General features: G+C 43.3%; 1 protein-coding gene across 2 annotated transcripts; it reads right to left on the reverse strand.

The window, feature by feature from the left end:
* Window positions 1–67: 67 nt before the first annotated feature.
* cfap69 (cilia and flagella associated protein 69) lies at window positions 68–21,994 on the reverse strand. Of its 2 annotated transcripts, XM_026155697.1 has the most exons (24): window positions 21,928–21,978; window positions 21,682–21,812; window positions 21,426–21,485; window positions 21,273–21,338; window positions 20,835–20,944; window positions 20,674–20,750; window positions 20,037–20,204; window positions 18,621–18,773; window positions 18,250–18,427; window positions 17,689–17,812; window positions 17,537–17,585; window positions 17,300–17,421; window positions 16,992–17,226; window positions 16,206–16,370; window positions 16,002–16,117; window positions 15,786–15,904; window positions 11,243–11,324; window positions 10,891–11,083; window positions 4,553–4,690; window positions 4,048–4,124; window positions 3,456–3,653; window positions 2,739–2,825; window positions 2,538–2,621; window positions 68–1,540 (listed from the first exon to the last, which is right to left on the reverse strand). In XM_026155697.1, exons 2-24 carry the CDS (start codon window positions 21,769–21,771, stop codon window positions 1,376–1,378), a joined length of 2,856 nt encoding a protein of 951 aa, XP_026011482.1. In that variant the 5' UTR covers window positions 21,772–21,812; window positions 21,928–21,978; the 3' UTR covers window positions 68–1,375. The 2 variants fall into 2 exon arrangements, with proteins under 2 accessions (XP_026011482.1, XP_026011483.1); XM_026155698.1 differs by having other exon boundaries at window positions 69–1,540; window positions 20,106–20,204; window positions 21,682–21,994.
* Between the last annotated feature and the right edge of the window lie 6 nt (window positions 21,995–22,000).

Here is a 22,000-nt window from a genome sequence, read left to right on the forward strand (position 1 = left end):
ACAATTTGAATTTAAAACAGATTGTACATGAATGCTCTGTGCACCGAAATAAGTCATGTTAGCTCCAAAGGAAAGCCAAGTTACTGCTTCTCACAGTCGCACTGAGAGGACTTGAAAAATATGTAAATAAATAAAAATATAATAGTCTGGTTATGGCTCAGATAAGTCTTCAGGAAATTAAAGTAAGCCAGTGTAACGTTGTCTGAAAGGACAGAGACTGTGTGTGTGCCTGTATAAAGGGCTGGGGTGGTGGGCTAGACTACAAGGTGTTGATTGTACACATGGAGTGACCTCACGTCTGCATCTGCTGCATCCCTCGAGAGCCACAGGAACCAGAAATGTAAACACTATAAGCAGCTTTCTTGAATTATTTTTCTTTTATCTTTCTTGTTTTCTCTTCCTGACAAGTTGGTTTTCTTGTTCTAGCCTTAGTTTTTAGATCTTGGTCTGTATTTTGCTTCGGTTCCTATTTTGAGTTTAGATTGTCCCAATCTGTTCTCGTCTCTGTGTTAATGCTGTTGGGTTCATGTTTAATGTGAGTTTTCTTGTCTCTGTGTTTAGTACGTGTCTTTTTTATGCAAGCTTGTTTCTGCAACAGAAAAAGAAAAAAACATTTTGCCAGGCAGAGCAAAGGTACAATTTTAAGCTATTTTCTTTTTAAGTTAGCAACCTCAAATTGTGTTTTTTAGATGGTGGATACAAACTTCCATACCTTTAGGTTGTTTTCTCTTCATTTTCCTTCTGTTTTGCTCTGGAGTTTTGAGTCTCCACCTGTGTCTAATCCCTAATCATCACTCTGTCTAGAATTACACCTTGCACTCAAAACAATAGTACTTGTCCTCATAAATATGAAGCAATAACTGTGAGTAAAATGCAAATTATTCAAATTATTAATCAATAAGGTAAACATGCTTGGTATAAACTGAATGCACACCAATTAAGTAAATTTCATTTAACCATTAAGTTTAATGTTTAACATTTCACTTTGTAACAAAATTACAAAAAAAACCTTGCATAATTAACTTACTTAAAGTCTGCATTTTTGAGTATTATAATATTATTTTTTTAGTGTGGGTTGTTTGCACTGAGTCACTCCTTCACTGCCCTTTTTTCCCCCCGTTTAAAAAAAAAAAACGTATGTATCTTCTTGCCGATTGGACTCAGTTATTTTGGACTGCTTTAAACTAGTAAAGTTCACTTTAAGTTGTAATGAACTTTCTGACCCCTCTGCTCTACTCATGTATCTTGACAATTCCTGTAAAACACCTTAATGCAGTCTTTACATTAATGCAGTTTAATTTTATGAGCATACAGCACAATAAATGCTGTGACATGACAATGTGAATGCCTTGTATTAAGAGTGACTTCGGTAACGTCAGTCTGCAGAAGACGCCGTGCTGAAGTAGTCTGGGTTTGGTGTTGTTGGTTCTCCTTTGTCCTGACTTGGGGCTCTGACCGGCGTTCTTACCAGCGTCACCTTCACTCCTGCCGGACCCTGAGCGTCCGTGCTCTCCACTCCAACGACGTGTCCGATGAAATGCTGAAACACACCGAAACAGAACGTCAAGACTACAGCGAGTTGCTCCTCAATTTTTAAAATTTTGATCATTGTTCACAAATAACAGGAAAAGAACTGAATTAAAGATAAAGAAACTCTTTTGTATCTAACAACTCTTTACAGAGCATATTCTGAAGGGCATCACATTTCACCAAAACTTCAGATTTATATTTGGTTATCACCTTAAAATATTAAAAGTTTGCATAATAACTACCGGTACACCAATTCCTCACCACCATTTGTTCTTACCCCCTGCGTATTTAAGCTGACTTCATGATCATTTTGTGCTTTGTGCATTATTAGTGCAGAGTTAAGATCTACTGAAGTTATTAATTAGTGAAGTCAAGCTACAGCAAGTCTAGTTAAGAGTATTTTCCTTTGTGCGTCGTACTTAACCCTGTCTCCCTGTCTACAGAGCTTCCTGGATTTTCCCCCGTGTGATTCCCGTGTGGCAGTGTCGGAGTGTAAGCCTGTGATCGTGTGTGTGGATGATTTGAAGAACGCGTGCTTTCCCCCTGGACTTCCCTGGAGACCCCTTCTTCCCTCACTCAGCTGTATATAGCACCCCCCGCACCTTCTTGTATATACACCTGGTGAATTGTAAATAAATCCTTCTTGTGAGCATCAGAACTGGAGTCCTGCGCTTGAGTCCTCCTCCAAACCGTAACATAAAGTACGTCTAATCTCATCTTATATATTTTCATTCATCTTCTTCATTTATGTTATTGGGCCCCTGAATGTCAGGATTTATCTACTATTAAAACTAATTTCAGAGATGCTTTCTAAGCCACAAACTCCAAATTAAGCTGAAATTCATTACATGCATTAAAAATGCTCATTCTCAGAACCAGAAAATGAGCTATACCTGAAACAGACTTTTTTCTTTGCTCCATTTTGTGAAAATAAGATATGAGATTTAAGTATTTTAATCAATTAAGTGGGTGACCTGTAAAAGTCACGAAAGGTTAAGTGTAAAGACCTCAGCAGGGCGGATAGCAGCGTCCTCGTGCTTTGGTTTAGGTCTGGATGATTCGGCGTACTTCTCCCTCTGTGCTTTTACTTCCTGTATACAAAGCGCATAACAAAAATATACACTTACTACTTATACTGAGAATCTAGATATTATTATTGTTATTATTATTATTATTAGGATAGAATTTATAGTTAAAAATCTTTAAACCTTCAGGGCTTCATAGTTTGAAGTTCTGGAAACATAATCCTCCCATGACTTCGCCATGAACTCCTTTTGCTTCCAGCGAGACTTCATCTGCGATAAAGACAGAAAAAAGTCAGAATTCATTTTACTATCAAATCAATTTTATTTATATAGCACTTTTAAAAACAACAACTGTTGACCAGAAAATAACAATAAAATAATCAGATAAAATTTAAAAGGAAAGTAAAATAAAAGATAAGAAAAAAATAAGAATAAAATAAGAATTTTATCATTAATAATAAAATAATGACAAAATAATGACATTTTTACTCTTTGGCTTTTAATAAGCATTATTAAAAGCCAAAGAGTAAAAATGGGACTTTAAACGAGTTTTAAATGTATCCAGTGTTGGAGAGGTCCTGATATGTAAAGGCAGTTTCGGAGCAGTCACAGCAAAAGCCTGATCTCCTCCAACTAAAACAAATTGTCCCAGAGGATCTCTGCTTCTAGTCAAACATACAATGAAAACGTTTTACTAGACATACAAAAAAAGAAAGAAAAAAATAGAGTGAATTTGTTTGATTATGCATGTGAAAATAAATCTGATTATTTGTATAGTAGCTCAGGAAGAAAAAAAAAACCAATCTGTGTAATATAATTTGTCTTTTTGGGGTTTTTTGTTAAAGAAAAACATTTTAAGCTGACTTTCATGTAAGCTATTTCCACTCCTTTACTCCGTACCTCTGTGTATGTGAGTTTCTCTTCTCTGATGTCCTCCTTCTGATGGTGCTCCAGGATGCTGTTTTGTTCCTCCACGATCCTCTTCGCCGTGTCCTCTGCGATCTTGCAGATGGTGCTCAGAGCCTCCTGGTCGGGGCTGATCGGCCTACCGCCTTCCAGACTCAGTTCCCGGCTGATCTCATCCCACACCTCACCGACCTGCAGCACCACAAGAGACAGACATGTTGATGTTTATCTCGGTTTATGTCCTCTGCATCTGAAACCTTTAAGAGAGCTCCAGACTCCTTTAAGTCTTTACTCCCTGTGACTAACGGTTATTTATAGATTGTTTTCCTGACAGACTTTCACTGCCTGAGTATCCAAAACTTAAGCTGCTGGTTCAGCCACAGTAAGACAAAATAAGTTGGTCCCTCAGAGTTCTCGCTCTCTGTATTTTGTTGAACGAGGACTTTTGTACTTTCACTTTGAATATCTCTACTCTACTCACAGCTAAAGCTTCATATTAATTTCAGGTTTGAACAAACTTTGAACAGATTGTAAGTCTGAGCAACTATTATATGAAGCATCAACAGTATTTCCTCTTCACTTTTACCTTAAAGTCTAGATATCTCCTGATGATGGTCAGAGTCACATAATCTTTTCCCAACAATCCAGGAAGATCCTGAAACCCTGAAAAAGGAAAAAGTCACAAATACTCCCGTTTGCTTTTTAATATAACAATATTAGCTGTGCCCAACAACTGAATGTTTTGAACAGAACATCATGATATCATTTTATTACTCTGATATTTCAAAACTTCAAAATATCTTCAATCAATAAGTGATAAATTTCATTTAAAAAAGCCAAATTGAGACTGAATATGATTTGAAAGACTACAAAAAGAAACATGTAAAAATAGCCTTTTGTTTTACAACCTTCTGGATTTTGTTTTAATGGTATTTTTTTATTAATAAAAATAAATACTAAATAAATAAATATGTATAACTGGTCTATAGGAGGAGCTACAAAGAAATTGGGCTAATCAAATAATCTAATTACAAAATCTTCTTAATAAATACTTTACATTTAGTATGAAACTGAATAATTTGTTTGGTTACCAATTTTGCAGAAGACGGAGTAAATCTTCGATCGCAGGTTCTCTGACATCTCCAATACTGCAGCACTCGGCACATTAGCAGGAAATGAAAGCTGAGCTTCATCCAGCTGGAAAAGACTGTGGATGGGCCTCTGAGGATCTTCAAGATAAAAGAAATAACAAAGAGAACTATATGAGATTACAGAGCCAAAAGGACCTAAAATCTGATTTTTACCTGCTGGCAAAATGTAAAACTTTTAAAACCTTCTGTCTGAGACGGAGAGATGAAAAAACAAAATCCATCAGCTATGCAAAAACATACAAAAAAGTATTTTCATTTACATTGTTTCCAGTTATATTTAACCATTCCCTGCATCTGGTTGGCTCAGTGGTACAGAACGTTATCGTTACATAAAAATGTCAGATAAAAATCAGATGTTTATAAAATCCAGGTTGGGAAAAGAAATAATGCTGTGTGTGTCGAAGTCCAACACAGACAGTGGAGGACAAAGCAGAGGCGCCCGTAAAAGACCCCAAAACAACATTACAGACTAACAGGATACTTTAAAAAAAAATAAAAATTTGCATCAGCAGTTTAGTAGAAACATTTACCTGTTAGTGCAGCAGAAATCTAAAAAACGATTGGTTATGTCTATAACTTCTGTTCCCTGAAGGAGAGGAACGAGGTACAACACATAAGTATGGGATATCACGCCCTCGCGTGTCCTGGCTGAAGAAACCTTTATTCACGCCTTTACGGCAGATGACGTGTGATGACACGCGCAAGGCCCCGCCCGCACATATAGCCGCTGCCATCACCGTCATCCCTCAGTTCGATAGCCGCTCTTCACCGAGCCAACTGCTCAGTGGGGCCACCCTGTGTTGTACCTCGTTCCTCTCCTTCAGGGAACAGAAGTTATAGACATAACCAATCGTTCCCTTTCAGTCGATTCACTCGGTACAACACATAAGTATGGGACCTATATACACGCCCCGCAGAGCAGCCACCGAACCGGAACGGGACCACCACATCCTTAGTGAGTGGTAGACCCAGCAGAAAGGACAGCATGAGCCACCGAAGGGGCTGTAACGTCCAACCGATAAAACCGCACAAAAGTGTGCGGCGACGCCCAATTAGCCGCTGCACAAATATCAGCCACAGGCACCCCTCTAAAAAGAGCCCATGAGGTCGCCATCCCCCTGGTGGAATGAGCTCCCACCCCGTGGGGCAACGCAAAACCTCCGGTGCTGTATGCCAGCGAGATAGCCTCTACAATCCAGTGGGACAGCCTCTGCCTGGACAGAGCTCTACCTCTATTCGGATTAGCGAAGCAGACAAACAACTGGTCACACAAACGCACATCCCGAGTGCGCTCAATGTAGGTGCGTAGCGCACGCACCGGACAAAGAGAATGCACCCTCCTCTGCTCCTCAGATTCAAAAGGAGGGGAGCAAAAGCTCAGCAACTCAAACTCCATTGAACTATAAGATGCAGGCATGATCTTGGGAAGATAGGCGGCATTCGGACGCAATACGACCTTGCGGCCATCAGGAGAAAACTGTGTGCAGGCAGGATGCACAGACAGCGCATGAAGGTCCCCCACTCGCTTCGCCGAGGCCAAAGCGAGAAGTAATGCGGTCTTATACGAAAGAAGTTTCATATCTACCGACTCAACGGGTTCAAACGGAGGGCCACAAAGGGCCTCCAGCACCAAAGACAAGTCCCAAGCCGGGACACTGGACTTAAGCACGGGCCTCAGCCGGCGAACCCCTTTCAGAAAACGCACGGCGAGGGGATGCGCACCTGGTGTCACCCCGTCAAAACCGATATGACAAGCAGATATAGCCGCTAAATAAACCTTGATCGTCGAAAACGAAAGGCCTTTATCCAACAGCTCCTGCAGGAATGTCAAAACATCCACAATAGAGCACTGAAATGGGAGAGTGTGGCGGTCCTGGCACCATCGCTCGAAGGCTCGCCATTTGTAAGCGTACAAGCCTCTAGTAGACGAGGCCCTGGCGCTCTGAATCGTCGCTACCACACTAGGTGGCAGACCCTTAGCAACCAAGTTTAACCTCTCAGCAGGTAAGCATGAAGGTGCCACAGATCCGGGCGCGGATGAAACACTTCCCCCCCCGCCTGAGAGAGGAGATCCCTGCGGAGAGGAAGCTGCCAAGGACTTGCTGCAAGCAGGCTGATTATTTCTGCATACCACGACTTCGCGGGCCACCAAGGGGCCACCAGGATCAGAGAGAGGGAATGCTGACGCACCCTCTCCAGAATTGGAGATATCATTTCCACTGGGGGAAATGCATACAGGAGCACGTCTGGCCATTGGTGCGCTAGCGCGTCCAAGCCCAAGGGTGCATCGTGGTCGATTATGGAGAAGTACAGGGGGCAGTGAGCATTCACCCTGGAAGCAAAAAGATCTATTTGCGCCTCGCCAAATAGATCCCAAATCTGAGCCACTATTGAAGGGTGTAACCTCCATTCTCTCACCAGAGGACCCCCCCTGGAGAGAAGGTCCGGCCCCAGGTTCAGGTGGCCCGGGACATGGGTGGCTCTCAGAGTCAGAAAATGAACACTGCACCATAACAGCAGAGAGCGAGACAGCTGCAACAGGGGAAGAGAGCGTGTTCCTCCCTGCCTGTTTATATAAGACACCACTGTTGAATTGTCCGTCCTGACTAAGACATGCTGGCCCTGCAGGACTGGACGGAAACGCTTTAGAGCTAAGAACACTGCTAACAGCTCTAAGTGGTTGATGTGCAGCTGGCGCTGAGCCGCGGACCAGACCCCCCCACCCACTTAGGGAAGCATCTGTGGACACCACCTTGCGAAACAACACCCTCCCAATCCGAGAGCCCTGGTGCAGTAGCCCGGGCTCCCTCCAAGGACGGAGAGCTAGCATGCAAGACGCAGTTACCGGCAGCCTCCTCCGGAGGTGACGCGAAGCACACAAACGGTGAGAAAGAGTCCAGCGTTGAAACGCTCTCATTTTCAACAGCCCAAGCGGCACTACGGCGATCATAGATGCCATCATGCCCAACAAGCGCAATATCGTCTGGAAACGCAGTCTGCGTCCCAGCTGAAATTGAGCGAGGCAGCGATGAAACGCGGCCACTCTGTGCTCTGACAACCGTGCGCGGCTGGAAAGAGAGCATATTTCCAGACCGAGAAAAGCGATCTGTTGACCTGGGATTAGCGAGCTCTTCTGAAAGTTCACAGAGAACCCCAGTGTCTGAATGTGTGACAGAACCCGCGACAGCTGCGTCTCCGCCTGTTCTCTGGAGCAAGCCACGAGAGCCCAGTCGTCCAGGTAGGCCAAGATGCGGATGCCCCTCTTCCTGAGGGGCGCTAGCGCTGCCTCGGCACATTTCGTAAAGGTGCGGGGAGCGAGCGACAGCCCGAACGGCAGCACTAGGTATTCGTAGGCTACGCCCTCGAATGCAAACCTCAGAAACTGCCTGTGTTTCGGGTGTATAGCGACATGAAAATAAGCATCTGTTAGATCGATTGTCGCAAACCAATCTCCCGGGCCGACTGCACTCAGGAGCTGTCTGAGTGTTAGCATCTTGAACCTGTACGTTCGCAGGTACGTGTTCAAGACTCGCAGGTCGAGGATGGGACGAAGCCCTCCCCCTTTCTTCGGAATGACAAAATAACGGCTGTACCAACCTTTGTCCGTCTCCGAAGCGGGGACCACCCGTATTGCTCTCTTCTGTAATAGCGCCTGTATTTCCTCTCTGAGTACCAAGGCTGCCTCGGGGTTGACAATCGTGTTCACGACTCTTTGGAAACGAGGCGGCTTGACCCGGAACTGCAACCGGTAACCCATGGCAACGGTTTGCAGCACCCACGGAGAGGGGGCGCAAGCGCGCCACTGAGGGAAGTGAGCAGCCAGCCGGCTGGCCTGCAGCACTGACGGCGGGGCGCCGTCGCCCCCCAGTGTGTCTGCAGGGGACTGCATCCCCTGCCTGACCTGGCTCATTTCGCCTGCAGGTTGAGCGTTTGAGATTGTTTGAGAGTAAACAACACTCTTTATTGATTGCAACATGGGAACATGTACATTTATACATTTTGTTGGGTGCACCTTTTCCGGGGCATAACAATGAAAAACAGCGGGAACACTCGATGTGGTCGCTTGAACATTCAACACATCTGAACCGTGTGCAGGGGTTATGTGCTTGGGAGACCGCGATAGGGAAGTGCAGCGCCTTCTGGGGCTGACAACCTGAACAGAACTTAAGCGGCACCTCTTGTGCGGCAACAGAGGGGTAAGAGCAGCGTCTCCCTGCTGCCGGATCCCTTCCCCACTCGCAATCACAGCTAGGAGGGCTGAGGCTTCTTCCTCCTGGGCGTCGGGTCCCGTCGGGGGCCCGGGGGAGGGCCTTTGCCCCAGGCCGACTGGCGTGGAGCTCGGGCCGGAGTACGTGCTCTCGCCGGCGGCCCTCCCACTCCAGCAGTGGGCGCCGGTCTCTTGCCAGCTGTCAGAGGAGCGGCGGGCCTGTGAGAGCTAGCAGTGGGCTTGGGCTGGGGCTGGCGTCTGGGGATGATGTCGCGCAGAGCTTCCGTCTGCTTCTTCCTCAGATCGAATCTAGCCTGAATGGCTTCAAGTGAATGTCCGAATAACCCAGCCGCAGACACTGGTGCGTCCAGATACACAGCTCTGTCTCTATCAGGGACGTCGGAGAGGGTCAGCCACAGGTGCCTCTGCGCCACCACTGTCGAAGCCATCCCTCTGCCCAGGGAGAGCGCTGCACAGCGAGACGCACGGAGGATGTAATCCGTGGTGACTCTAACCTCGTTAAGAAGAGGTGACAGCGGGCTGTCCTCCGGAACCAGCGATCCAAGCTCCGCCAGGCACATTGCTTGGTACGTCTGGAGCATGGTGACGGAGCTCATGGCTCGAGCGGTGCCGGCCTGAGCCCGATAAATCTTCTCCAGCTGCGAGGCCGAGAATCTGCAGTGCTTGGACGGCAGAGTTGCGGGGCCACCGACACCATGGTTATGGGACGGGGCCAGATAAGCAGCCAGAGACGGCTCCATAGGGGGTGGGTTAGCTAAACCAGCTCCCTCGGCGCCGTCCAATTCCATGTACTGTCCATAGCCGGGCACAGTGACGCGGGTAGACAGAGGTTTGTCCCATGACGCTGTTAGCTCGCAGAGAAAGTCTGGGAACATGGGGAGGCAGTTTTTGGCCGTTGCGGGCTCCGGTGGAAGGAAAAAACCCGCAAACCGCGACGGCTTCCGAGCTGGTGGAGGAGAGGGCCAGTCCACCTGCAGCTTCTCAGCGGCACGGCGAAACAGGGAGAAAAGAGAGGTGTCATCGTGGCCGACCGGCGCAGCAGCGGCGGCATATTGGGTCGACAATGAGCTCTCCTGCTCATCCTCCGACAAACCATGGATGTCCAGGCCGATGTCCAGCACGTCATCGTCTTCCTGGGGAGCGCTGGCGGGCTTCAACCCAGGCTGAAGCCCGTCAGCGCTCCTGCATGGTTCCGGTCCGTCATCGGCTAACCCGTCAACGTATTCCATGTGGTCAGCCCAGCTAATCGCGGGGACATCGACCTGAAAATTTTCGTCTTCGGACTCGGACGAAGCCGGGGCTCCAGACTCGGAAAGAAGAGGGTCATGCCGTGCGACAGCCGAGCGTCCCAGCACTCTTTCCACAAACGTCACCCGTCTTTCCAGGGTCGAGCGTCGGAGCTGGCGACAAAACGCACAAGCTTCGGGCTCCGTCAACGCTCTCCTAGCGTGGACGATCCCCAGGCAGACAGGGCAGGCATCGTGCTGGTCGCTGTCGTGCAAAGAGAAACCACATCCCTGAGGACAGGGGCGAACAGAAGATTTCTGCTTTGCTCGCTTCGGTTTGGAGTCCATTCCCAAAACGCAAAGCGAAACGCTGCACAAGAAAAACTTGAAAATAGCGCTCCGCGGGCAGCCTACGCACCAGCTGGGCGGTGGAGGCTAACACCAACAGGGGCAGTTAAGCTAGGTTCAAGTTGGCAGACAACGGAGCTAACTAGCAGTAGCTAGCTAGCCCAACTCAGCAGAGGTGTTCTCAGCGAGGTGAAGAGCGTAAGAACTGAGGGATGACGGTGATGGCAGCGGCTATATGTGCGGGCGGGGCCTTGCGCGTGTCATCACACGTCATCTGCCGTAAAGGCGTGAATAAAGGTTTCTTCAGCCAGGACACGCGAGGGCGTGATATCCCATACTTATGTGTTGTACCGAGTGAATCGACTGAAAGGGAACATAAAGTTCTTTATTTCGATTTGATATCTAATTGAAAGAAAAAGGTGAAATCTGTTCTCAGTGCGATGATCTGAATCAACATGGAAGCATCGCAGACCGACCTGCGATGCTTCCATGTTGATTTCGAGGAACTCCTAGCTCCTCCTCTTCCTCTCTCCACAGCTGCAGCAGGAGTCTCGGAGCCGTCTGTCCGTTGCCGTCCCTCCACGTCAGAATGTACGGCACCGTGTTCGGGTTGTCACATAACTCTAACAGGGTGGCGAGGACGACACCGTGCACACACCTCGGGCTTGTCTGCAGGAGAAAAGGACGTTTATATTACCTGTGAACGCTGCCTTGTATGAACTAGCTTTAACACAGAGCAGCTGAGATCCTATTTTTAATCACAAAATACAGGAAGAAAAAAGGAAACTTTTATAGCCTCGACAGTAAATTCAGGAAACTTTTACTCACACTGAGTAAGTTGAGGAGAAGAAACACCCCGTCTTTAACCAGAAAGTAATCTTCTGTGGTGTAGCAGCCTACGACACACGACCTGATGGGAGAAAAGGCGCACAGACAGAAACTTTCTCAGCTGTAGGAGACAAAAAATAGACCCCTGATAGTTGGCTTGTAATTGCAACAAAAAATGTGCTTGTTGAGCTGCTCGCAGGTCCATAACAGAACTGAAAAATCAAGATCAGACCCGTATAACAAGTGTTATGATGACCTGAACTCGAGGTCATTATAACAGATCTCGAGATTCTGTACTTTTATTTCTAATGGGGTAGACATCAAATATTTCTCCAGATTAGGTTAAAATTCACTGACCCTCTTCATGCTGATGGTCATATCTGTTACTACACCATAGCCTATGGATAAAACTATGATTAAATGTAGGTAATATTGTAGAAAGTAGTAAATAATGTTTCCCAGAAAGTTGATTCTGTTCATATGGACCACAATTCACTCACGTTCTGTGGACAAACACATCGAGTTCACCAGGGAGGATATGAAATAGGACAGTAAAACGACAAATTACTGTGAGTAATAGAGAGACTTTTGAAAGTTCATGTGTACCATAAACCAATGCTTACAGCCCAGTATTTAAGGTATAACTCTCACCAGTCTCTGGAGCACAAATTGGGTATTATTAGAACGCTACAGCACCATCTCCTCAGAGCACAGTCCCCCCCCTCCAGGATCCTCCAGGATCCAGAAGGTTAATCACTGCCTGCATAAAAACTGTTGGTGATCCCTCATGTCAGGGGTGTCCAACTCCAGGCCTCGAGGGCCGGTGTCCTGCAGGTTTTAGATGTGTTTGATCCAACACAGCTGATTTAAATGACAAAATTACCTCCTCAACATGTCTTGAGGTTCTCCAGAGGCCTGGTAATGAAATAATCATTTGATTCAGGTGTGTTAACCCAGAGTGAGATCTAAAACCTGCAGGACACCGGCCCTTAAGGCCTGGAGTTGGATACCCCTGCCTTATGTGAACAGCTGAGACAGGCTTTTTGAAAAACACAGCATCTCTGTCACTTTCGCCAAAAAATGGTCCACTCCAAGGACCCCAGGTCTCTCGGAGTAAACAGAATAATATAGTGTACGTCATTAAGTGCCAGGAGGACTGCTGTTTATCATGCATCAGGGAAACCAAACAACCTCTTGCTAAACACACAGAAGACATGCTTCCTTGGGGTGGGACTCTGCAGTCTATTGAACCTGCAGGCCAGTGGCCAATCTTTCAATTATGAGGAAGTGCACATCCTGGGCAGGGAGCAACACTGGTTAGAGTGAGGAGTCAAGGAAGGCGAACAACCATAGTACATCTGTCACCTTCTTACAGTGCCGTGATTGCAGCCACTCCCAAGTAGGGCTGGGCCATATTATACCGTTCACGGTAATACCGGTATAATGTTAGGCAACGATAGGAAAATGAAATATCGCGATAGAATGGGAGTAAAACGCGCATGCGCAGTGCCTTTGTTTTCATACGCACATGGCCGATTGTTGAGTGAAACAGATGAACCAGAATTGGTTTGTAAAAATGGTGCAACTTCCGTGATGTGGAACTGGTTTGGTGTTTGTCCGTCAGATACACAACAAAGCACATTTTTTTGCAGAACATGCAAGCGGCCGTTGTTATTGTCGTATTTGTCGGACTAAGATGCTCTTAAATCTGGGAGTAATCTGGGTCCTAAACTCCCAATGCTTCAGGTCAAACAACACTGCAGCATCACTTAGAGTTAAAAACTGTATAAATTCTTTCATCTTTAATAAAACGATCAGCATTGCTGCTTTACCAGGTGTAACTATAAAGTTTAACTTCCAGGCATCCATGAAAACAAAAGTTATTACATTTAACGGAGTTAGAAGTTAGCAGGAAGCTAGCGGAAGTTAGCTCGCTAGTTTCGCTAGTTACCTAAGCATGATATTGCATGTTCTGACTGAGAGATTTCTGAAAAAAATCAAACGTACAGCTCTGCTATCACTTCCAACATAAATGAAGACAGGAAACTAAACAGCAGTGACGTTTGTAGGGTTACTGAAGTTGGGCTAGCTGGTATATAATGATGTGCTACGTGATCGCTAGCGACACAGCTATGTTAGCATAACATAAACAGTGAAGCTGGAGGACGAACACTAACACTTTTCCACTTATAAAAGTTAACGTTAAAGTTCCTGATAGTTAGAGACAAATGCAATCGCATGGCAGGATGCTGTAAACGGACCAAACTTCAGTCAGGAGAACAACTGAGATAATCCATCCACTAGTGATGGGTCGTTCGCGAACGAAATGGCTCTTAGAGCCGGCTCTTTGACGTGAACGACGCGAGCCGGCTCCTTATCGCGAGCCGTCACGTGGGTTTTGTTTTTTTTTTTTTTCCTTTCTCTCAGCCTCTCTCTCGCACTTTTTTTCCGCTTCACTCTGCACGCGAGCCTTGTGCTTTATGCTGGGCAGAGGGGGGAGGGGCGGTAGTTACACTCAGTAGCACAGGAACAGAGCCAGAGAGAGAGAAAGAGAGGCAGGGACAACAACATTAGAAAGGTATAGTAATCATCCACAACTATTTTCAGTTGCAGATGATAAAGGATTGAGAAAGTTTATTCATGCAGGTCCATATGACAGAGAATATGCATGTTCTTTTAGTTTTCATATTATAATTTATATTTAATTGTGTTGTGGTTTGCAGTGTTTTGTGTTCTTTTCACTTTAAATTTGTGAAAGGAAAAAGCTGAAAATTTAAATAGTTAAAACTTGAAATGTGAATAGTTGATTTTTGTATTATATGATTTATTTATTACATTTTATGTGGAGTGAATAAATAAAAGTATATTTACGGTGGCCCCTAGAGACAAAGCACATACAAACTTCAAATCACGTACGAACTCTGAAGCATGTACAAACTCCAAAACACGTAAAAACACGTACAAACTCCAAAACACGTAAAAACTCCAAAACACGTAAAAACACGTACAAATTCCGAAGCACGTAAAAACTCAGAAGCACATAAAAACTCAAAACACGTACAAAAGACAACAGAAGTGCTCCAGGATGCTGGGCGCAGTGTTGAGCCTTTGTTATCTTGTGGCTACACAAGCCAGCAAGTACCAACGACCGGATTTGGTGTGTGGTAATAACAGGTAAATGAACTTTTTTTTAAATTATTTGAATATATATATGAGTGCCTGTGTATAAATACACAAACAATACACACATGCTTTCAATTGTGTAATTTAAGTGATCTAGTAGCTCTGCTTTGGAAGTTCAGTTCATGCTAGAAATGTGTTTTGGAGTTTGTACGTGTTTTGTCTCTAGGGGCCACCGCATATATTTATATATAAACATATATAAATAAAACCACTTGTTTTTATGTTAGTAATTCCTTTTGTGCATAATTTTATATTATTGTTAATAATAAATTAATTAAAGCAACAAAACAACCTGAAGAGCCGGTTCGGAGCCGAAAGAGCCGGCTCTTTTTAGTGAGCCGAACCGAAAGAGCCGGATCTCTAAAAAGAGCCGGAAATCCCATCACTACCATCCACAATACGAGGTTAGTCATTAATATACTGCAACAACATGGGAATAGAGCAGCTGCCAGAGAATTCACCATTAATGAATCAATGGTACAGAAGTGGAGGAAGCAAGAAGAATGAGTTTAATAAAGTTTGATTTATCTGACTGCTTTGTTTCGCTTAATGTGCCTTATAATCCCGTGCACCTTATGGTCCGAAAAATACGTACTGCACACTGCAGTTTAATGTTGCAAAGCACCTCTTTTTAACTTCAGTGGATATTATACATGGTTATGCTCAGGATATGTCAGCCCATTTCTACTGGAAATGCCTTTTGGTTAAACTTTCAGCAAGGAATTTGCATTTGCACTGTTACATTTTTATAAAGCTTTAATGTACATAAAAACCAGCTTCTTGTTTAAGTGAAAATAAATGGAAGATTGTTTTTTTGCGCTAGTAATGTTGTGGAGTTGTATTTTGTCTCGCATCAATTATATCGTTGGTTACATCGTTATCGCAAATTTTCAAATATATATCGTGATAAATATTTTTGGCCATATCGCCCTGCTCTACTCCCAAGCTCACTGTAAGTCGTACTGATTAATGTTCATTATGACTAGTTTACAGCATAAACCTTCAGAAAAACGAAAATAAAATTGAAAATAAAATACTTATCAGCAAAAGGCCCCAGATTTAAGAGGTTAAATGCCTCTGAGCTGAACTGCATTCATATTATGTAAACTGAGCAAGTCCCATTTGTCCGCTAAGGCAGTTATGCCATTAAATCGAAGTGAGTTTTTCATCTGCTCCAATACAGAAACTATATTATACAATTAAATTATGCCTAACAAAGACATCATCATACATCTGGCTATCAGAGTTACACTTCTGGTTTCTCATATTACTCTAGCCTGGATCTGGCAAATGTAAATGACTGTACAAGTATGAATAAATACAGCAGTTAATCTATTAAAGTGTGCTGCAGTTCACTGACCACACACAGTCCACTGTGGAGAGCACGAGCTTGTTGTGTCCGAGGCCGCTGTAAAACTTGTCGGAGCCTTTTTTCAGAAAATGAACCGCCATCTCAACTCCCTCTGAGCCAAACAGTTCCTATGAAACAGAACAGGCAGCAAACAAACACAGACTCACCAGATATCCAACTAGCCAGTTCTAAGCGCTTTTATTAAGTTAGCAATATGAGCTTTACCTTTCTGTGCATGTCGGTCTCACACAGCGTTGAAAGGATCACCTGAATATCCGACTTTATCTCCAGAGCGACGACATCATCTTCATCAGGACCCGCGTCTATCTGCATGAGAATCCCTGAGGAAACACGACAGCTTTGACTCTACTGAATTCATCAACAGTAAATGTTGATATTGAGCATGTGTCATGTGTCCAGTCCAGTCACCCAGAAGCTGGTTGATGATTCCCTGATCACAGAGGTCCTGGTTTACAGACTCTTCACCCAGAGAAGTCACCGATCTCAGCACTCTGATACAGTGCCGCGTCTGTGCCTTCTTACCGCCTCTGCCTCCGGTGGCGTGGAAGCTGTGACCCTGGCCAAAGTAAGAATCTGAAATAAAGGAGAGAATATCGTTACTGACTGATTGTTCAGTTTGTGAAAAAGTTTGCGAACCCTTTAAGATTTTGTATATTTCTGCATATATTTTCTTTGCAAGCTCCTTTGAATATTTCTGCATAGATATTATCTAAAATATAACAAGTGTTTTACCCATTTCCTAAATACAGATAAAGAAAACCTGATTAAAAATTCAAATGAAAATGTTTCATTGGACTTTATTTAATGAGGTGTGTATTACATGGATTACATACTTCATTAAAAGTCAAAAGCATGTGAGAGGAGTTGAAATGTGTATTATTTAAGAGCTATTTTTGGTTAGATTTGGGGGTGTGATTATGAGGTATTTTGTAAGCTGTGAAACTAGTTAAACTATCAGTTGCATTAAAAAATAACCTTTAAGAGACAAAAGAAGAGTATGATAAAGTGTAAGAGATAAAAGCTGTTTAAATGTCTGTTGCGTAGCAAATCATGGTCATGACAAAAAGTAAGTGTATAAGTGACTTTGTGTTTGGTACAAATACACTCTGATAGGACACTGCAATTCCCTTGACCTTTAACCTTTCAGATACAGTACAGATTCTGCTTGGTCTTGTTTTTCTTGTGTTTCCTAACCTGGCCCAACACACCAGTCCAGCAGGAGTAGCAGACAGGTACTCCCCTCACAGGAAATGTACTCCTCCAACATGAGCGGCCCGATGGTGGCGAGGGTGGCCAGCGCCTGCAGCTGGAGCTCCTCCTTTTGCGCAGCGGACCAGTGTCGTGACCCCGACTGACACTCAGACGAGGAGGCGACAGGCGGCTTCATGAGCGCCAGCAGAGCCAGAACAACACGTTCTTCTTTATAAAGCTGAGAGAAGAAAACTGAGTCATCACACAGGTTATCCAAACTTAAACAATAACTGGGTGAGCGTGTGACTGACCTGCAGGGCAGCCAAGTCCCTCGACATAACAACCAGCAGATTCAACAGCAACTTCTTCATTTTCAAGTCTTCGTTACTATAGCTGAGCTTCAGGTTGCGGATCAAAGGGTTGTGACTTTTCACTAAAACATAAATAAAATAAGCAGTTTTATTTTCATAAAAGATGCTACTGTATTCATGAATAATGAAGTCATTTGTAAAAAAGTGTGTAACATTTAAAGGATCGAGTGCCCTCACGCTCTGGAAATGTGCTGAAAACCACAAGCTGTTTGGCAAATGAACTCTCCTGAAAATTAGAAACACCTCAAATTATTAAAGAAATTCATAAAAACACCCGGTGGGTGAAAAAAAGTAACAAATTACTATTCATTAAACTGTCCTGTACTCACAATAAGCTGTGAGCCTGGACTTTCTGCAATGAGAGTTGTGATCACGAGCAGATCGTTTCTGAGTTGGAGGTCTGAATGTCCAGAGCCGGTGTTCAGCAGGTGAAAAAATGCTTCTTTCAGAGAGCTGAGGAACAAATAAAGCCAAAAGTCAGCTATCAAAGGATAAATGACAGCACAAAGGCCTGCCACATAAGGAACACACAACCAACAGAAATCAGATGAATTACAAATAATTAAACTTTTCCATTAAAAATGATGGTTTGGCTAAAATCAGAGCTGCAGGCATTTCAATTATGTAAAATCATTACACACAACAAAAGAATGATGTATTTGTTATGTTTATTTCATTGTAGTTCTGTATTTCTTCCCTAGTCTTTTAAAGGTGTGTTGATTGTTCGAGGCATTTAATAGATTAGAAAAACATTGTACTTAAAATCTTGAAATTTTTGTGAAGTAAACTCCAAGGAATTTTCCCTTATGCTGCCTCATTTAAAAGATTCTACATCCATCAGGCACATCGTGCACATTTAAAAGCATCTTAAATGAGGAGGACACGCGTACAGGACACACTCCAGGGTGCCGAGCTGAGCGGTGACCACCTCCTTGTTGCCCCTCTCCAGCAGGTTCCAGAGGATTTCGGAAGAACGGAACAGGACCTGGCCGGACGGATCGTGGTCGTTCATGTGGAGACATACCGTCTCTGCTCCTCGTGCGTGGAGTATTGACGAACAGTTCATATCTGTGGTTGTAAAGTGAAACATAGACGTGTGTAACCCAGTAAATAACCCAGTTATTTTAAGGACACTTAAAATCATCATTGTCTGAAAGTCTGATTTATGTTCTTGAGAGCTGGCTACGTTCTCCAATGAAGGAGGTCATCTGCTCCTCCCCTTCCCTCCCTCACTGGCTCTGCATTGAAATAAATGACTGACCAGAGCAGCTGGAGAGGATCTGAAGGATGTGAAGGAGTTGCAGTTTGATGGTGGGCTGGTTTTCGAGAGTGGCCATGGAGAGGAGAAGTGTCTGAGCCAGCTCACTGCGCTCCAGCAGCTGCAGCCTGTAGCCTGGAGAGGTCGGCTGGAGGCCTGAGGAAACAGAGCAGAAACATTATTAAATACAACTATAAATGTTTAAATGCCAGGTTCAACATCAGGGAAGAAACAAGCTAAGAGATCATTATAAGCCATTTAAAGTGGATTTATTAAGGTGATTTCAGCCATAGCGCAATCCCTCACATCAGCTTCTGTTTAAAACAAGTAATTTTAGCCCTTTTCCTCTTACCCCAACCTCATCCTGATTGGCTGACCCTCACAAACAGAAGCAGGTGGTGCTTCTATGCTTATATGCAGAGTTGTGCAACTTAGATGAACATATTAGAGTTATCAGCCTTTACAGAGCCAGGAGATGAAAAAAAGGCTTTTGTCAAACATGGATTAATTTTTCATACAATCTCCTCATTACCCAAAACTTTGAAATGTTAAAAATAATCATTAAATATTCTTATTGATTATATTTTCTTCTTTTTTTCCCCTTGAATTATGTATAAATGCCACATATTGTACAATTGTATATATATTTCATGTGAGCTTGTTCTTTTTTCTTTGTTCGGAAGAGAGCAGAGTGGGAGGTGAGGGTGGGGGAAAAGGGTTTCTATTACAACAGCATATTATTGGAAACTACCTTTGTATGTTGTTGCAAAAGTAATAAAAAATATTTTAAAAAAAAATCATTAAAAATTCTAAAAGTGTGCATAAAACAGAAATTAAGAAATTAAATTGTCCACTTTAAGGAACAAGACAATTACACTAATAACTAAAGAGGAATCAACATTAAAAAAAGTCATGCCATGGTCAGAAAAAAACCCCCACAAATTAGATTCAGATGAAAATAAAAATTAGAGTCGCACTAAACATGAGTTTCTGGAACAAATGATGGTCAATTACTTTAATAAAGACTAAACTAACAACAAAATATATAAGTAAAAATGAGCCCTTGTACTGACCAGCCACCTACTTCACACTGGCGATATGCCTCTTGAAAGTCTACCCAAAACACTCTTTTAAATTATCAGAAAAATAACTTACCAATCCTTATTTCAGCCTCATATTTGACAGATTTTATGATCTATTCAACTTGTGCTATAATGTGTTCAAAAACTTTATCTCTTAATCCTGAACAGCCTCATAGGACACTGGGTACGGCTGTAAGCTCATGTACATATCTATATGAAATCTAACCAATTCTAATAAAGAAAACATGAAGAAAACAAATGAAAAGAAAAGAGAAGAAACACAAAGGACAAAGAAAAGCACAAGCATGCCACCACAGACGCCATGACAGAGCCTCACTTAGTGAAAGTCTAGAAAATCGGTTGTTAGAAGGGAAAGTCCGAGGCTTTCGTGTGGTACCATCCGTACCATCGAGCATCTGTTTGGGAGCCACAGAGCTGTAGAATGATTTCACGCATTCAAATATGAGCTGCCTCACTTCGGCATCAGACACTCTCATCAGACACCCTGCCAAGAGAAACACAACTCAGAAGCGCTCCATGTCGTCATTCTCATCTGAAGAACAAAAACTTCAAATGATTAAACATTTCTTAAAATTTAATAATCTATATTTCTGAGTTGTTTTTAAAAATTCACATCTTTAGAGGGAGCTAGCTTGTTTTGAATGTCATGCAGCATGTAAGGTTAACATGCCATAGCAGAAATCTTTCGATCATTAGGTTTGTAAAAATGTGATCATGTATTGCAAACAAGACCATTAAAAACCAACTAAAATAATAAAAATGTTTCAAAATTAGAAGCTGGAATTATGAAATGTTTCACAATTTTGTTCCTGTTTTGAATTTTTAACACTCTACGATCAAATAATGTTACTTTCTGTCTTTTTGTTTTAAAAAAACCCAACAACATAATTTGCACCTGTATATATATGTATTTAAAGCAGCAGTGACTGGCCAATCTGCGAGCCCTTTATTACCCATATGAGAGAGAAACTCTGTGACATCCTGAGCGTAGTGCAGCTCGTCAGATGTCTTCTCCTTCAGAAAGGGAAGCCTGAGACGAAAGACAGCAGCACTCTGATGATCAGATCATCTTGTGAGATAAAATATGAGCTGTTTGCTTGAAAGGGTTTCTTACCTACAAATTGTAAGAGCTTCACACAGAATGGACACATATTCGGGGTGATCTGTCACCTTCTCTGCGCAGATGTTGAGTATTTTTGCGATGGCTGTCAGTTCTTTTAAAAGCTTCAGACAGTTAAAGAAGTTTTTGGCAGATTGTTCACTCATGCAGAGCTAAATCCCGATAAGGGAGGGGAGGTGATGGGTCATTGTGATAACTGAGCCTATTTCTGAACACAGAAAATGCTGACAGAAAGAGTGATGCTGTGATAAATTAGAGCCTTGGGACCAATGTTTGGTTTTGTGTTTACATGGTATGAGAGCAGATCTATTTCCATCACTGCAGCAGGGGACCATAATGAGGAAAATTTGACAATCTGCTGCGCTGTGTGACGCATGAGAGGGATTTCTTAGAAAGACAGTCTACAATATGAGAAAAAAACCGAAAGGATACAAAGCCAATTTGGCTTTTCTTCAGTAGTTTCTTCAGAACAAAAAGGTGCCTTTCCTTCAAGTTAGTCTTTAGTAAAAATAGGGGGATTAAATGCACTATATGTGTAATACAATAGCAGAAAAAAGAGGACTGGCATTCAGGTTTTTAACTTACTGTCAAAGGATCTTCAAGAAGACAAATCACCTTACTGAGATCGAGACTTTTAGCATTAACCTGGAGAGGAATTTAGGTTATAGTTTAGGCTGGGATATAATTTGCAATTTCTGAAATGCTCAGAAAAGTTAGAAACAATTTAACAGCAACACTATTGTGTTCAGCTGTTGATGCTTTAAATACCTGTAAATCAGGCGTTATCACACTCTAACAATGTCATTTACTTTCCCGGTGGAGACATTTCCAAACTGCTCACCTCCTGATGGCGGTGGCTCTTCTGGGATGCTTTCAAACCAATTACAGGGATCCCCGGCTTTCTTCTGTGCACAACTTTTCCCGAATCCATTTGTAAATTTAGAACCGCTTTCTAGCTTCAGTTTTTAAAGGCTAAAAATTAAAAAAAAAAATAAACATTCTCCTTTTTTAATACCTGCTGTTTTTGTTTTCGAACAAACGTGCTAACGATGCTCAGCCTGAACTTATGTAGCTTTTTAACAATCACCTCTCCTCTTCTTCTCTCCGTTTATGTTGCCAGTCTGACAGCGTACTGCCGTTGCTATGGTTACCCTGGCAGT

Source organism: Astatotilapia calliptera, chromosome 22 (genome assembly GCF_900246225.1).
Source record: "Astatotilapia calliptera chromosome 22, fAstCal1.2, whole genome shotgun sequence".
NCBI lineage: Eukaryota > Metazoa > Chordata > Actinopteri > Cichliformes > Cichlidae > Astatotilapia > Astatotilapia calliptera.

Coding starts and splice junctions, on each gene's coding strand:
- cfap69 (XM_026155697.1), bottom strand. CDS start 21,771: ATGGATTCGGGAAAAGTTGTGCACAGAAGAAAGCCGGGGATCCCTGTA. Junction 21,339..21,425: donor TTCTTGAAGATCCTTTGACA/GTAAGTTAAAAA, acceptor TTTTTACTAAAG/ACTAACTTGAAGGAAAGGCA. Junction 11,325..15,785: donor TCCACAGTGGACTGTGTGTG/GTCAGTGAACTG, acceptor TTCTCCCATCAG/GTCGTGTGTCGTAGGCTGCT.